The sequence below is a fragment of the Cervus canadensis genome, chromosome 3, assembly GCF_019320065.1.
Source record: "Cervus canadensis isolate Bull #8, Minnesota chromosome 3, ASM1932006v1, whole genome shotgun sequence".
Classification (NCBI taxonomy): Eukaryota; Metazoa; Chordata; class Mammalia; order Artiodactyla; family Cervidae; genus Cervus; species Cervus canadensis.
In genome coordinates this window covers 78,031,092-78,047,623 of record NC_057388.1, presented here as the reverse complement: position 1 = coordinate 78,047,623, position 16,532 = coordinate 78,031,092, and the positions used below count along the sequence as shown (strand labels likewise).

The window sequence follows — 16,532 nt, the reverse complement described above, 5'->3', positions numbered from 1 at the left end:
ATTTAAGATTCTTCTCAAGCTGCAAATTATCTCAGATTCCTAAACTCAAGACCACAGCTTGCAATATAATCAGGTCAGTGCCTACAAAATAATTAAGGCCTCCAGCCTTAATCACGTGGGTTCTCTTCTCTTCTCTCTTTATCTCATTAAAAGTTGGGAATCCAAATGTATTCAAACCTTTTAGTGAAAGTCGCTCAGTCATGTCTGACTCTTTGTGACCCCATGGATTGTACAGTCCATGAAATTCTCCAGACCAGAATACTGGAGTGGGTAGCCTTTCCCTTCTCCAGGGGATCTTCTCAACCCAGGGAGCAAACCCAAGTCTCCCACATTGCAGGCAGATTCTTTACCAGCTGAGCCACAAGGGAAGCACAAAAATACTAGAGCGGGTAGCCTATCTCTTCTCCAGGGGATCTTCTCGACCCAGGAATCAAACCAGGGTCTCCTGCATTGCAGGAGGATTCTTTACCAACTGAGCTATCAGGGAAGCCCATTCAAACCTTTTTTTAGTTTGTTTTAAAGACAAACTAATCTTTCCAGATGTGTGGTATTTAAGAATTTTATAAGGATTTTAATTTCTATTTTCAATTTCTGATGATTTCTGAGTTCCTTGGACTGCAAGGAGATCAAACCAGTCAATCCGACAGAAAATCAGTCCTGATTTTGGAAGGACTGATGCTGAAGCTGAAGCTCCAATACTTTGGCCACCTCATGTGAAGAACTGACTCATTGGAAAAGACCCTGATGCTGCAAAAGATTGAAGGCAGGAGGAGAAGGGGATGACAGAGGATGAAATGGTGGGATAGCATCACCAACTCAATGGACATGAGTTTGAGCAAACTCCAGGAGTTGGTAATGGACAGGGAAGCCTGGTGTGCTGCAGCCCATGGGGTTGCAAAGACATGACTGAGGAACTGAACTGAACTATGATAAGAGACCCTGCTGTTTTTCAGTCGATACACCATGTCCAACTCTTCGCAACGCCATGAACTGCAGCACGCCAGGCTCAGCTGTCCTTCACTATCTCCCAGAGTTTGCTTAAACTCACGTCCATTGAGTCAGTGGTGCTATCTAACCATCTCATCTTCTGTCGTCCCCTCTCCTTTTGCCTTCAATCTTTCCCAGCATCAGGCTCTTTTCAAATGAGTCAGTTCTTTGCATCAGGTGGCCAAAGTATTGGAGTTTCAGCTTCAACATCAGTCCTTCCAATGAACACTCAGGACTGATCTCCTTTAGGATGGACGGGTTGGATCTCCTTGCAGTCCAAGGGACTCTCAAGAGTCTTCTCCAACACCACAGTTCAAAAGCATCAATTCTTCGGCACTCAGCTTTCTTTATAGTCCAACTCTCACATCCATGCATGACTACTGGAAAAACCATAGCCTTGACTAGACGGACCTTTGTTGGAAAAGCAATGTCTCTGCTTTTTAATATGCTGTCTAGGTTGGTCATAGCTTAGGCTTCTCTTTATCAGCAACTCCCTGGTAGCTCAGACGGTAAAGCTTTCCCAGTATCAATCCCTGGGTCGGGAAGATCCTCTGGAGAAGGAAATGGCAACCCACTCCAGTACTCTGGCCTGGAAAATTCCATGGACGGAGGAGCGTGGTAGGCTACAGTCCATGGGGTTGCAAAGAGTTGGACACAACTGAGCAACGTCACTTTCACTTTCACTTTCTTCCAAGGAGCAAGTGTCTTTTAATTTCATGGTTGCAGTCACAATCTGCAGTGATTTGGGAGCCTAATAAAATAAAGTCTATTAAAGTATATTCCTAACTAGAGTCCTTCGTATACTAATTAACAGTAGTTCCTAGCATACAGGTTAGGAGTTAATTTACACACACATGCATTTGTTGTTGTTGTTCATTGCTCAGTCATGTCTGACTCTTGGAGACCCCATAGACTGCAGCATGCCAGGCTTCCCTGTCCTTCATCATCCCCCAGAGTTTGCTCCAACTCATGTCCGTTGAGTCGATGATGCCATCCAACCATTTCATCTTCTGTTGTCCCCTTCTCCTGCCTTCACTCTTTCCCAGTATCAGGGTCTTTTCTAATGAGTCAGCTCTTCACATCAGGAGGCCAAAGTATTGGAGTTTCAGCTTCAGTCCTTCCAATGAATATTCAGGGTTGATTTCCTTTAGGATTGACTGGCTTTATCTCCTTGCTGTCCAAGGAACTCTCAAGAGTCTTCTCCAGCAACACAATTCAAAAGCATCAATTCTTCAGCACTCAGCCTTCTTTACGGTCCAACTCTCACATCTGTACGTGACTACTAGAAACCATAGTTTTGAGTATACAGACTTTTGTACGCAAAGTAATGTCTTTGTTTTTTAACATGCTGTCTAGCTGTGTCATGGCTTTCCTTCCAGGGAGCAAGAGTCTTTTAATTTCACGGCTCCAGCCACAGTCGGCAGTGATTCTGGAGCCCAAGAAAATAAGATCTGTCACTGCCTCCACTCTTCCTCTTCTATTTGCCATGAAATGATGGGACCAGATGCCATGATCTTCGTTTTTTGAATGTTGAGCTTTAAGCCAGCTTTTTCACTCTCCTCTTTAACCATCAAGAGGCTCTTTAGTTACATATCCATAAAAACAGATTGCACTTGTGTCTACTGCTGTTGTACAAAGGGATCTTTGTACGATGGATAATTCATGTCTGAAACCAGCATCCTGCCTCTCTATCAATGGGGAACTTTGCCCCAGAAAGACCCTTTAACACGAGAGAGTAAAAATTTGATCACACAAAAGAGAGACTGCAACTACAAAAAGACTATCCCAATTAGGACCCACTTCTCCACTTTGATAAATATGCAAATGATAAAAGATATCACTGACAAGGCCAATGCTAACAGTCAATTCTGACAGCTATTTTCTATAGCTCTTATTTTTATCTTATCTATTGTGAATAAGGGCAAAGAGTCTAATGTCTGGAATGTTCACTGACTACTATAAATTCCCACACCATTATCTTACTCCCCTTGTCTGGATAGCTGCAACTCATCCTTAGGATCTTAGCTTAATGTCTACCTTCTTCAGGTAGGTGTGTCCAATCCCCTCACTCCAGGTGAAATCCCTAGTTGCATGTTTTTTAATTTCTTTTTCCTTTCATAGAATTTTTAATTATGATTTTTCATTAATTACTATGTAGTTACTTTTAAGTTCAAAGGTTTATCTCTCTACCAGCTCCTGCTGGTCTATGATCAACCAAGATGTCTTTGTTGGATGCTATATTATAATGCTATATTACTAGCAAGTGCCTTTCAGGCATTAGATTCTTAATAAATGACTCTAAATGAATAACCAAATTTTACCAGGTTGACTTTACAATAGAATATATAACTATTAGAATATGTACATCTAGCATGCTTTTACTCAACAAATGTTAGGTGCCTTAACAAGAGTACATTTATTTACAGATCCATGTGTATTTTATTAAGTCATTATAGGCACTTTAAAATAGAAAAAAATGTATATGTACACACACACACACATATATATATGTGTGTGCATATTAAGTCATTTCAGTCATGTCCAATTCTTTGGTATCCTATGGACTGTAGCCTGCCAGGCTCCTCTTTCCATGGGATTCTCCAGGCAAGAATACTGGAGTGGGTTGTCATGCCCTCCTCCAGCAGATCTTCCCTACCCAGCGATGGAATCTGCATATCTTATGTCTTCTGCATTGGTAGGTGGGTTCCTTACCACTAGCGCCACCTGGAATGTCCCATATATATATACATGTATATACATTTTTTCAGGTTCTTCCCACTTCTGAACTAAACTTTCAAATAAATAACTATACTAGAATAAGATGAAAATGACCAAAACTGTGGCTTTCTGATTTTTATACATCTGTTCTAAATAATTTCAGGGTAATCAAAATTAATATACCATGCATAGCAAATATTTTAAAACTAAGATCTTATTCGTGGCTTTATCCCACATTATTCCTCTAAAGATTCACTCAATACATATTCAGGAAATATAATGTGCTACACTTAAATTTAGATTTTGAATCAACAAGAATGAAGTTTCAGCATTACTATATGAAAAGTTGACCTGTGGATGTGTTCCTAAGAAATCGTGATCACTTTTGTGTTAATTTTACACAATGCTGTGTGTAGAGGCTTACTATCTATACTTTCATAGGTGAAACTCCTCAAACTCTGTGATGATGGCAGTTCCATTATGTAAACATTAGCCATTTATCTGGAAAATTCTATCTATAACACAAGAAATCTCTTTATCTGTTACCCCGTCACTGAAGACCACAAGCTTACCTATTTCCTTAGGTGTTCTACTCAGAAGGCCCCTAATTTAAAGAGCTATAAAAATGCAAAATACATATATATATATTTGAAGAGTCAAGTGGAAATTTCCAGACTTAAAAAGTCAGAACATATCATTTTAAAAACACTCTTTGCCTTCTCAACTCATTTGCTCACAAAATACTTCACAGTATTTTTTGAAACAATCTCTTTCTCTCTCTCTCACACACACACACATCTTTGAATGGACCAGTGACCCAAAAGAAAATCAGTTTATAGGAAAGCATGCTGAGGCTCCACTAGGGTAGTATTCTCAAACTTCAGGCTTAAAATCAATTTGGTATGTCCCTATGAGCATGGTATTAAAAACAGAAGAATGTGGACTGACATGAATGAATTGGATGATCAGTGTTTGCTGATATCGAGTTTCCTAACTTAGGAACCGTGGCATGATGGGAAATCTTGGAGTGAGAATCTGTGTGTATATATGCAGGTATATCTGGAAACGATAAACCCACTGATAAAGAGCTCACACATTGGGAGCTTAGGGCTGCTATGACACGGAGTGGTCATGGTTGAGTATAACCCTGGAGAAAAAGGCTTCCTAGCCCTGCCCTCTCTGTGAGAGCCAGCGGGGCAGTGAGGGGGGATGCCACTGGGTTCCTGATGCACTGCAGGGCTCACCCCGGGGGACAGGGCTGATATCTGAAAGCTGGACTCCCTTACCATCTGGCCATAGTAAAACTCAGACTTCTTTAGGGAAGGGAAATTCCCCATAGGATTTCTGAACTTAGCATAAGACTGGAACCCCAGGGAGGAGTAAGTGTATCCTCATGATACACTGGAATATTTAACTTATTTATTTTTTAAAAGTCATTTGATTCTTTTTAAATAGGACCTAATTTTATACTACAAATAAAGTGGACCATATTACTTATACAAGTATTTCAGATATTTTAAGTTGTATTGGTTCATAGACAAGCTGACTTTTAAAGTATGACTTATAGAAAACACACACAATATGCTATGTTGTAAAGGATAATGATAACTTTTTATAAAGTTAAAACCTCAGTCCCTACAGTTCTGTTTCCCTATTGTATTCATTCCTGGGGAAAGAAGGATGATACATATAAGCACGCTTATGTGTAAAAAAAAATGAAAAAGGAAACCTTACTGTCAAGAATGCCCTCAAAATTATTTTTAACTTTGGCAGTTCATGATGGAGCCAGAGAAAATTATTTTAGTAGAAGCAAAGGCATACGTCATATAGTGTAGAACTGGACAACAAAGTCTTCAGATGATCTTCAAAGGGGAAACCCTGGAAGTGCTTCAGAGACTCAGTCTCTAAAGAGTCCTCAAATGTAAACATGGTCATATAAGCTACTCTTCCACAGACAAGGCCCTGGTCCCAGGTAAATTCTCCTGATCAGAGCAAGGTATTTCTTCTCCCATTCAATTTGCATAAATAAAATAAACACAGGCACACGCTCACCAGTACAGGCACATGCAGTACAGGATCATCCTTTATATGTCTCCCTTTGAGAACAAACCTAAATGTGGGCATCAGCAAAGTGACAATTTTTTTTTTTAAACCCACAAAGTCACATAATTAGGCATGCAAGGAGACTACATTGTTTTTCTTGCCATATCACACAATCAACATTGGGCTGAACCACAGGATTCTACCAGGATCTGTTTTACTTATAAAGCTAAGAATTTAGCACAGTTCAACGTAAAGGAAAGCAACTCTGAATATTCACTGGAAGAACTGATGCTGAAGCTCCAATACTTTAGCCACCTGATGTGAAGATACAATTCATTGGAAAAGACCCTGAAGCTGGGAAAGACTGAAGGCAAAAGGAGAAAGGGGCTGCAGAGAATGTGATGGTTAGATAGCATCACCGACCCAATCGACATGAATTTGAGCAAACTTCAGGACAAAGTGAAGAATACGGGAGCCTGGTGTGCTGCAGTCCATGGGGTGGCAAAAAGTCAGACATTACTTAATCATTGGAAAACAACAAAACTTAATATTTATGGAGTTCCAACCATCTTCAGAACTCTTAATTTTATTTTATATACTACCTTTGCAAAATGACAGTTCAAATGGCAGTGATATAGTGAAAACTTTACCATAATTCCACAAAAGTCAGAGAAAGAATAATGTAGGCGGATGCTTTCAGGCAATGTGTTTGCAGAGGTGGGAAGTAAACTAGCAGGAAAACACAATGTCAAATAATACATCATCACTGTATACATACACAATACATTTAGTCCTTCCCCTCAATCATCTACACTTTACTTGGAAAGATACAATACATGAAAAACACTGCACCTAAGACTATGATATAACAATCACTCATGGCAGATAAATTACACAGAGACTATTAAACAGTACATGTCCTTAGAATTTATATAATGTAACTCTCTTATTGGAGAAGGCAATGGCGACCCACTCCAATGCTCTTGCCTGGAAAATCCCATGGACGGAGAAGTCTGGTAGGCTGCAGTCCATGGGGTCACGAAGAGTCGGACACGACTGAGTGACTTCACTTTCACTTTTCACTTTCATGCTTTGGAGAAGGAAATGGCAACCCACTCCAGTGTTCTTGCCTGGAGAATCCCAGGGATGGCGGAGCCTGATGAGCTGCCGTCTATGGGGTCGCACGGGGTCGGACACGACTGAAGCGACTTGGCAGCAGCAGCAGCAGCAACTCTCTTATTGGGCTTCCCTGATAGCTCAGTTGGTCACCAGCAATGCAGGTGATCCCGGTTCCATTCCTGGGTTGGGAAGATCCACTGGAGAAGGGATAGGCTACCCACTCCAGTATTCTTGGGCTTCCCTTGTGGCTCAGCTGGTAAAGAACCAGCCTGCAATGGGAGAGACCTGGGTTCGATCCCTGGGTTGGGAAGATCCCCTGGAGAAGGGAAAGGCTACCCACTCCAGTATTCTGGCCCAGAAAATTCCATGGACAGTATGGAATTCCATGGGGTCACAGAGAATTCCATGGGGTCGCAAAGAGTCAGACATGTCTGAGCGACTTTCACTTTACTTTCACTCTTACTCTTATTAATACTAAAATCTAATACCGAAAGAGGCTAGTATTAAAACATACCAAAAGCTTCCCTCGTCACTAGAGTCACATTAAAAAAAATGTTTGAATGCATGCTCCGTTGCTTCAGTCAGCTCAGACTCTTTTCAACCCTATGGACTGTTGCCTGCCAGGCTCCTCTGTCCATGGGGATTCTCCAAGCAAGAATACTGGAGTGGGTTGCCATTTTCTCCTCCAGGGGATCTTCCTGACCCAGGGACTGAACCCACATCTCCTGTCTCCTGAATTAGCAGGTGGGTTCTTTACCACTAGTGCCATCTGGGAAGCCCCAGTTTTAATCTTAAAAAATGTTTGAACTGCACTATCGACTTAAATATTGCATAGAGGTCAAGGAGGGTTAAGGCCAAATAAAAGTCACTGGATTTCACAAATGAATAAAGATAGAAAAAAAAAATCCCAAAGGGATTAAATACTTAAGTAAAAAAGGCCTCTGAATAAACAGACTGACTGTATTATTTATATCTGTTTCCTCCCAAGACCCTTGCAAGAAAAATGAAAACAAAGGAATAAAAAAAGGTATGAACATACATGGATAAAAAGAGGAGAGGCATTACTAGTGGATGAGAGAGCTCAATACACTTTACAGAAGTAAAAAGTAGACAGAAGAATGGAAACAACTCAGCAGAATAGAGGCAACTACTTTCTAGAAGTGCCTGTTTAGGCAACCCATGAAAAAGCAGTCAATTCTCACGAGTCACAAACACACTCCAGCCTAGAACCTGGATCCACCAAGTACTGCAAAAAGTAAGAATAAAACACAGCACTGACAATGGGGAACAGTTTGAAAGCCTGGGATTAAAGAATAGACGAGCCTTCAAGTCCCTTCCTCAACCCCAACACTGGCAAGAAAAGACCCACGATGACAGTTGTGTAGCAGGCTTAGAAAAAACAAAACAAAACATCCCAGCTTACAGTAAAAGGGCAGAGACTACAAACTGAGGGAATTTGGGGGAGAGGGGTCCTTCAGTAGGAGAACATAATTGCATTATCTGATTTTACTGAACCCTTGATTATAATTGTTGTTGTTCAGTCGCTTAGTCATGTCTGACTCTCTGCAACCCAATGGACTGCAGCACGCCAGGCTTCCCTGTCGTTCACCACCTCCCAGAGCTTGCTCAAACTCATGTTCATTGAGCTGGTGATGCCATCAAGCCATCTTGTCCTCTGTTAATCTTTCCCAGCATCAGGGTCTTTTCAAATGAGTCAGCTCTTTCCATCAGGTGGTCAAAGTATTGGAACTTCAGTTTCAGCATCAGTTCTTCCAATGAATATTCAAGATTGACTTTCTTTAGGATTGACTGGTTTGATCTCCTTGCTGTCCAAGGGACTATCAAGAATCTTCTCCAACATCACAGTTCAAAAGCATCAATTTTTCAACACTCAGGCTTCTTTATGGTCCAACTCTCACATCCATACATGATTACTGGAAAACCCTACCTTTGACAACACGGACCTTTGATACGATATTGGTAGGCATTTAACAGATCTGATGAAGCAAGAACGAACAATTCTATATAGCCCATAGAAAAATAAGCAAACAGAAATAAGGCTATGATTAACTCTAGGAAAACAAAAAACTACATGAAAAAACCTAATCTTCTGATCAGGGTTCATAAAAATTTTAAATTTCATTTCATCAAAGGGCACCATTAAGAAAGTAAAAAGACAAGCCACTGTCTGGGAGAATACATTCACAGAATGTCTATCTAAGAAAGGACTCATATACAAAATATATAAAGAACTTCTACAAGTCAATAAGGAAACAACAGTTCAGTTCAGTTCAGTCGCTCAGTCATGTCCAACTCTTTGCGACTCCATGAACCACAGCACTCCAGGTCTCCCTGTCCATCACCAACTCCCTGAGTTTACCCAAGCTCATGTCCATTGAGTCAGTGATGCCATCCAACCATCTCATCCTCTGTCATCCCCTTCTCCTCCTGCCCTCAATCTTTCCCAGCATCAGGCTCTTTTCAAATGAGTCAGCTCTTCACATCACGTGGCCAAAGTATTGGAGTTTCAGCTTCAACATCAGTCCTTCCAATGAACACCCAGGACTGATCTCCTTTAGGATGGACTGGGTGGATCTCCTTGCAGTCCAAGGGACTCTCAACAGTCTTCTCCAACACCACAGTTCAAAAGCATCAATTCTTTGGTGCTCAGCTTTCTTTATAACCCAACTCTCACATCTACACATGACTACTGCAAAAACCATTGCCTTGACTAGACGGACCTTTGTCTGATCTAGAGACAAAGTAATGTCTCTGCTTTTTAATATGCTGTCTAGGTTGGTCATAACTTTCCTTCCAAGGAGTAAGTATCTTTTAATTTCATGGCTGCAATCACCATCTGCTGTGATTTTGGAGCCCAACAAAATAAAGTTTCTCACTGTTTCCACTGTTTCCCCATCTATTTGCAATGAAGTGATAGGACTGTATGCCATGATCTTAGTTTTCCCGATGTTGAGCTTTAAGCCAACTTTTTCACTCTCCTCTTTCACTTTCATCAGGAGGCTCTTTAGTTCTTCACTTTCTGCCATAATGGTGGTGTCATCTGCATATCTGAGGTCATTGATATTTTTCCTGGCAATCTTGATTCCAGCTTGTGCTTCTTCCAGCCCAGTGTTTCTCATGATGTACTCTGCATATAAGTTAAATAAACAGGGTGACAATATACAGCCTTGACATACTCCTTTTTCCTATTTGGAACCAATCTGTTGTTCCATGTCTAGTTCTAACTGTTGCTTCCTGACCTGCACACAGATTTCTTAAGAGTCAGGTCAGGTGGTCTGGTATTCCCATCTCTTGAAGAATTTTCCACAGTTTATTGTGATCCACACAGTCAAAGGCTTTGGCATAGTCAATAAAGCAGAAATAGATGTTTTTCTGGAATTCTCTTGCTTTTTCAATGATCCAGCAGATGTTGGCAATTTGATCTCTGGTTCCTCTGCCTTTTCTAAAACCAGCTTGAACATCTGGAAGTTCACGGTTCACGTATTACTGAAGCCTGGCTTGGAGAATTTTGAGCATTACTTTACTAGTGTGTGCAATGAATGCAATTGTGCAGTAGTCTGAGCATTGTTTGGCATTGCCTTTCTTTGGGATTGGAATGAAAACTCACCTTTCCAGTCCTGTGGCCACTGCTGAGTTTTCCAAATATGCTGGCATATTGAGTGCAGCACTTTCATAGCATCGTCTTTCAGGATTTGAAATAATAGCTCAACTGGAATTCCATCACCTCCACTAGCTTTGTCTGTAGTGATGCTTTCTAATGCCCACTGACTTCACATTCCAGGATGTCTGGCTCTAAGTGAGTGATCACACCATCGTGATTATCTGGGTCGTGAAGATCTTTTTCGTTCAGTTCTTCTGTGTATTCTTGCCACCTCTTCTTAATATCTTCTGCTTCTGCTTCTGTCCCTACCATTTCTGTCCTTTATTGAGCCCATCTTTGCATGAAATGTTCCCTTGGTATCTGTAATTTTCTTGAAGAGATCTCTAGTCTTTCCCATTCTGTTGTTTTCCTCTATTTCTTTGCACTGATCGCTGAGGAAGGCTTTCTTATCTCTCCTTGCTGTTCTTTGGAACTCTGCATTCAAATGTGAATATCTTTCCTTTTCGCTTCTCCTCTTTTCACAAGCAACCCAAATAAAACACAGACTTGAACAGACACTTTGCAAAAGAAGATATCAAAATAACCAATATGTACAATATAAGGTGTTCATCAGGAAAATGATGGTAAAGGAATTTAAAATGTATGAACATAAACAAAGACAACAGGTGAGGCATGAAGGTTGAGAGTTATCTGGTATGATAGAAATGTTCTGTGTAATAGGTATACAGAGATGCAAATACACAAAAATCCACCAAGGCTGAATAGTTAAGATGTGTGTGTTATAGTCAACAGACACTACACTTTCTTTTTATCTTATCAACTAGGCTTTTTAAAAAATTTTTATTTTACATTGGAGTATTGTTATTAACAACATTGTGTTAGTTTCAGCTGTACACGAAAGTGAATCAGTTATACCTGTACATATATCTATTGTTTTCCATACTTTACCATTTTAAAAATATAATCCTAGCCACCAACTATTTTTGCTACATTATTAGGGGATATGGAAGTAGAGGGAAGAATGTATGAGAGTTAAATCTTTACCTATTTCACCAAATATGGAAGGATAGATTCAGAAGTAGTTTTAAGTATAATTTGAAGGGCACTGTGATTAATAATAGCTGCCTCTGGGGAAACAAGATTGGTGGTTGAGGAGAGAAGAGACAGGGGACTGCTATTTTTCATAATAAACCTTTCACTAATATTTTATTTTTTAAACTGTGGATGTATTAACTTGATAGGAAATTTTAAATGAATATTAAATTATAAATTATTAACGATGTGATTATTTATACAAACACAGGACAGGAAGGCTTTTTAATTACACCTCAGCGGACACCTTTTATTTTGCCAACCCAACACCCATTCTTTTCTGTCCTCTGATTCTCCCTCCTCCACAAGCCCTGCATATGCTCTAGGGGACATTTCTTCATCCCAGCTTCCATAGAAGCCTGTGACTCAGGCCCAATCCAACCCATGGCCCTGGCCCTTGGCCAGAGATTTCTTTCCTCCAGGGTGAGGAACAAGCCCCAGTTCGGGCTGGTGAGGGTTATCCTGAGTTATCTGTAAATAGTGACATGCTCTTGCCTAGAGCTGCTGGCAGGCATCTGGCCACCAAAAGAGAAGAACCTGCCCAAGAATGGGCCTGACAAGATGGCTGCAGAGATGAGAGGTAGGGAGAAAACACCTGAGCCCTGATGTCTGTGGTTGAATCCCCGTTTCCATGCAGGCCTGATCTACGTCCACCCCTACCCCTTTCCTAATTATAAGAGGCAATACCATGTAATCAAGAAGCATTGGACTGCTTGGGTCCAAACTTCGGCTTTACCGCATACTGTGTGACCTTGGGCATGGAACTTAATCTCTTCCTCATCTATAAAACAGGGAAAATAATAGTACCTAACTGCACAGAATCAAATGAGTTAACATATATAACAGAAATATGTACATATATTTTAAAATACACATATATAAGAATATATATATGTTCATAGCTTAATAAAAGTACATATTGTATTTGTACTCATTTAAATTTATATGTGCAAGAACCATGTTTTTATTTTTAGTAATTAAATCCTCTTTTTTTTCCCCTAAGCCAGTTTGAACTGAGTTTTCTGACATTTACAAGTGGCAGAATCCTAAGTAATTCAACATCCAAAAGAGGAAACCACACAAAATCAATTGATAGATTTAAGCAAATACAAAATAAATAAATAAATAAGCATAATACAAACACAAATATGCTCCATAGCAGGAAAAAAAATGCTCAAAAGTTAAAAAGTAAATAGAAAAGGAAGAAATAATATTTGTAACCTTTAGAATTGATAAAGTTTTTGCCCTTACAAATAACAAGATGGAGATGCTATACCAAATGGGCAAAACTATACAAACAAAATTCACAGATTAAAAAAACTAACGCAAAAAATGTTAAGACTTTTAAAAAATAAAAGCAAGAAAAAGAACAGCAAGAGTTTTTTCCAATTATGTATCTGAAGAATGTTTTAAATTTTATTATCTGCTATTGGCAAAGTCTCACAGATTGCTGGTGAGAATGTAAATTGATTCAAACTTTCTGAAAGGCAATGCAACTATGATAAAAATAAGCATACCTTTGACAGAATAATTCTTCTAGGAATTTATTTAAGGAGATACTTGAATGTGTAGCAACATTTCCCCTATAAGTTTTCTCACTGATTTGCATTTACATTCAAAAACAATGGAAACTGAATGTCCAAAAATAGGGGATTCACTAAAATGCACATTCCAATACTGTTCAATCACTTAAAATCATGATGGAAAATATGTATATCCATTGAAGAATGTTCATAATTATTAAATGAAATAAACAGGTTACAAAATCATATAGGATGGGTCTGTTTTAGTTGTATAAATACATACATATACAAGAGGAAAAAAATCTACTGGGACACATCAAATGATTGTGAATCTCCAGGTGGTAGAATTTATGAGTGTTCTAATTTGTTGGTGTTTTTTTTTTTTTCCCTTATATGTGTATTTCACTTTTTTTTTTCTCCAAAGAAATTTTACAGGCTTTCAATTAAAAAATCTATATTAAATTCATAGAAAGCCATAAGTTATCTGAAAGAGTAGTTTGTTATGCATTTCGAGGGAAAATGCATGCAAGCTGTTAGGTGGATTAAAAATGATGAGAAAGTGAGAGTGGACTCTCTTTTGAAAAAATTTGTGGTAAAAACCAGGAACAAAGGGTCTCAAGAACAGACGCGGCACATAATTACTACAACAGAGCATCTGAAGAAGAACAGGAGACTGAAGATGCAAAAAGAAAGCATCACTGGAGGAGATATCTAATGAACCCATCAATAGCAGCACACTTCGGTTTTCATCGTCCAGGGGCTACTGTTTGGACTTGGCTGGACTGCCTTACCTGGATTTCCACATGCTCTCTTCCCATATGCTGAACAGTATCAGTAAGGGGGCAGAACTTACCCAAGGCCAGAACCCACTCTCTCAGCCTCTTGGTGTCTTAATCTCCTAAACTAGGTGCAACAGGCACTTTTCATTAGCAGCTTTCCCCATGGGAGAAACCAAGACACTTGAAGCCCTGCTCAAAGCTTCCCTCGACCACTGTGATCAACCACCAGCCACAACTGCAATCATAACACACACTTGACCTTAGTAATGCCACAGTGAGTTTTCAACAATTCATAAGGGCTCGCATGCTGTCTAAGTCAGATTACATTTTCTTTTCAGTTATTTCTGGCATATTAACAGCTGGTGACCTAGATTAAGAAATACTTTAATATGTCAAAAGGCAGACTGTATCACTAAATTCCTTCACAGATGGAAAGTGGATTCAATGAAACGCTTCAGACCCAAAATTCAAGTAATTACTTGGAAGGAGGGAGAGGGTGGGGTGGAATATCTACCAGTGGATAAAATGAAGTATGGAAAAATGATGACAAAACCTAACCAGGCTCCCAGCAGATCCTGGCTACGTTCTGGACAAGTAGCCAGGGACTGGAAGCAGGCAGGAAGCCTTGCTAATTCAGCAGCTAAAGGAGTGGCAGGAGGATCACTGTTGGTTCAGGATGAGCTTGGGTAGATATTAAAAGAAATACAATCCTCTTACTGCATTGAGAGCGTGGATGTGTGAAGGGAGGGACTAGAGGCAGCCACCAAGCCTCTGGGAACACAGAGAGGCAGAGATCAGTGCCCGCTTCAGCTCAGCTCCTGGCGGTCAGTGGGAACTGGAGGGCAGTCTAAGTCAGGGTCTGCAGAGGGAAATTCACTGCCCAGTGAGCAACGCGGCAAATCTGACTTCCAGTAAAACAGGAAACCGCTAAACACCCAGAATCCCAGGGACAGAAAATACTTCCACGTGAAAGAGAACACAGTTCAACGGACACAAACCATGGGGCTTATTAGCTGGTGTCAATTTTCAAGCACAATGCTTAACATACAATATGAATGTCCTCTGCAAGGGGCACAAATGAAGACCTCAGTGCTGGCAAGGTCTTGATGACAAGCAGTAGGCAAGGGAAGCCAGGCAAGCCCAGTGCATGGTTACAGTACCTCCCCAACTGTTGGGCGCTGGGCTTGACATGGACCTGCCATTCATTTGTACCCATCTCTCAGGGAGAAAAATAATTGACTGTGACCAATCTCGAGGGGCTTGTGAAACACCAGGGACCCAACTCGTGTAACATGGGCTTTTTTTTTTTTTTTTAATGCAGTAAAACGCCCTCCCCTCCTCTATGCAGAAATGTGCAGAGAATCGTTAGGTTCAAGTCATATTTATCGTTGACCTTCCAGAGAAGGGCACTGGCGTCAAAAGGCATACACATATAACAGAGACCCCTCAGAGAAAGAAATAAAAAGCAAAGAAAGAGAAAGAAGTTGTGCATCTAGATCTCGTTTTGAACTTCAGGATTCACTTCACTGCACTGCATTAAAGCCGCTGGGTTTGAGCGGTCAGCCCTCTTGATCCAGATTTGAGAGGTGTAGCTTCCGTGCGAAATCGCTGGTGCCTGCTGCACCCAAGTAGCCAGGAATCCCGCGCCGGAGGAACTAGAGCGCCGCAAGCTCCCGCCGGGACCCGCGAGCCGCCTGCGGGAGCGCGGAGAGCTGGCGCCGGGAGGAAGATGCGCTCCGCTCCGGGAGCCGCGGGCGACCCGCCGCACCTGCCACAGCTCGTGCCCGGCGCCCGCAGCCGCGCAGGGGGAGAGGGAGCCGGGAGACCCGGGCCCACCCCGCGCCTCCGGGCACCGGGTCTGCGCGCCCCCGACTGCCGGGTGCCGCCTTGCTGCAGTGGCTGCGGCGGAGGGCAGGGCGTCCCCGCGACCCCGGCCCCGGCCCGGCCTCCTGCGCTCCCGCGGCCAGCTCGGCCCTGCCTGCCCGCGTCCCCGCCACCCGGCCCGCCGCGCGCTTCTGACCTTTTCTTGCGCGCGGTTGAGTCGCTTCTGGACGTTCTTGGCGAAGATGCCCGTCTTGATGTCGGCCATGGCTGCGGGTGCGCGGAGGCTGCGAGGAGCGGAGCGGGCGGCGAGGAGGCGCGGGCGCCGAGGAGGAGGAGGAGCGGGAGGAGCGGGAGAGGCGGCGAGGAGCCGCCGAGCGCCAGGAGGGGCGAGGGAGGGGCGCGCCGGCGGGGACCCGCTTAAAGCGACAGAGCGGAGGCGGGACGCGCTGGCCCTGCTGTGACCCGGGCTGGAGTGGCGAGCGAAAGAGTCAAAAAGCCCAGAGAGTGACCACAGTGATGGAAGAGGAGGTCTGGTGCAGAAAGGGAAGGAAGCTAGCAGCGACCCCAGGGCCCTCAGCAGCGCCAGGGTTCTTTTAAGGAGGAGTTCGTGGTAGGGGAGGATGGGTGGGGGGGGGGGGGGGGGGGGGGCGGGCAGTTCTCTCCAACAAAAAAAATAAGAAGAAGAAGAAAAGGGTTGGAGATAGGAGAACCCCGGGAATGTGGAACTGGAGCAACTCCGGGTGGAGGGGATTGGGCTGGTCTCCCAGAAGGACCAACTGGACCACCCAGGGCAGAAGGCACCGCTGGATTATCTGTGTGTTCAGG

At 42.2% G+C, this 16,532-nt stretch overlaps 1 protein-coding gene across 2 annotated transcripts in view; it reads right to left on the bottom strand.

The window, feature by feature from the left end:
• Positions 1 to 16,233, bottom strand: part of AMPH (amphiphysin) — a 210,384-nt gene extending 194,151 nt beyond the window's left edge. The window contains exon 1 of one of the 2 annotated variants that reach the window (XM_043463553.1): positions 15,904 to 16,233. In XM_043463553.1, the coding sequence (XP_043319488.1) occupies positions 15,904 to 15,972 (69 nt within the window). In that variant the 5' untranslated portion in view covers positions 15,973 to 16,233. The remainder of the gene's footprint in view (positions 1 to 15,903) is intronic. The other variant, XM_043463552.1, reaches the window with a different exon arrangement.
• Between the last annotated feature and the right edge of the window lie 299 nt (positions 16,234 to 16,532).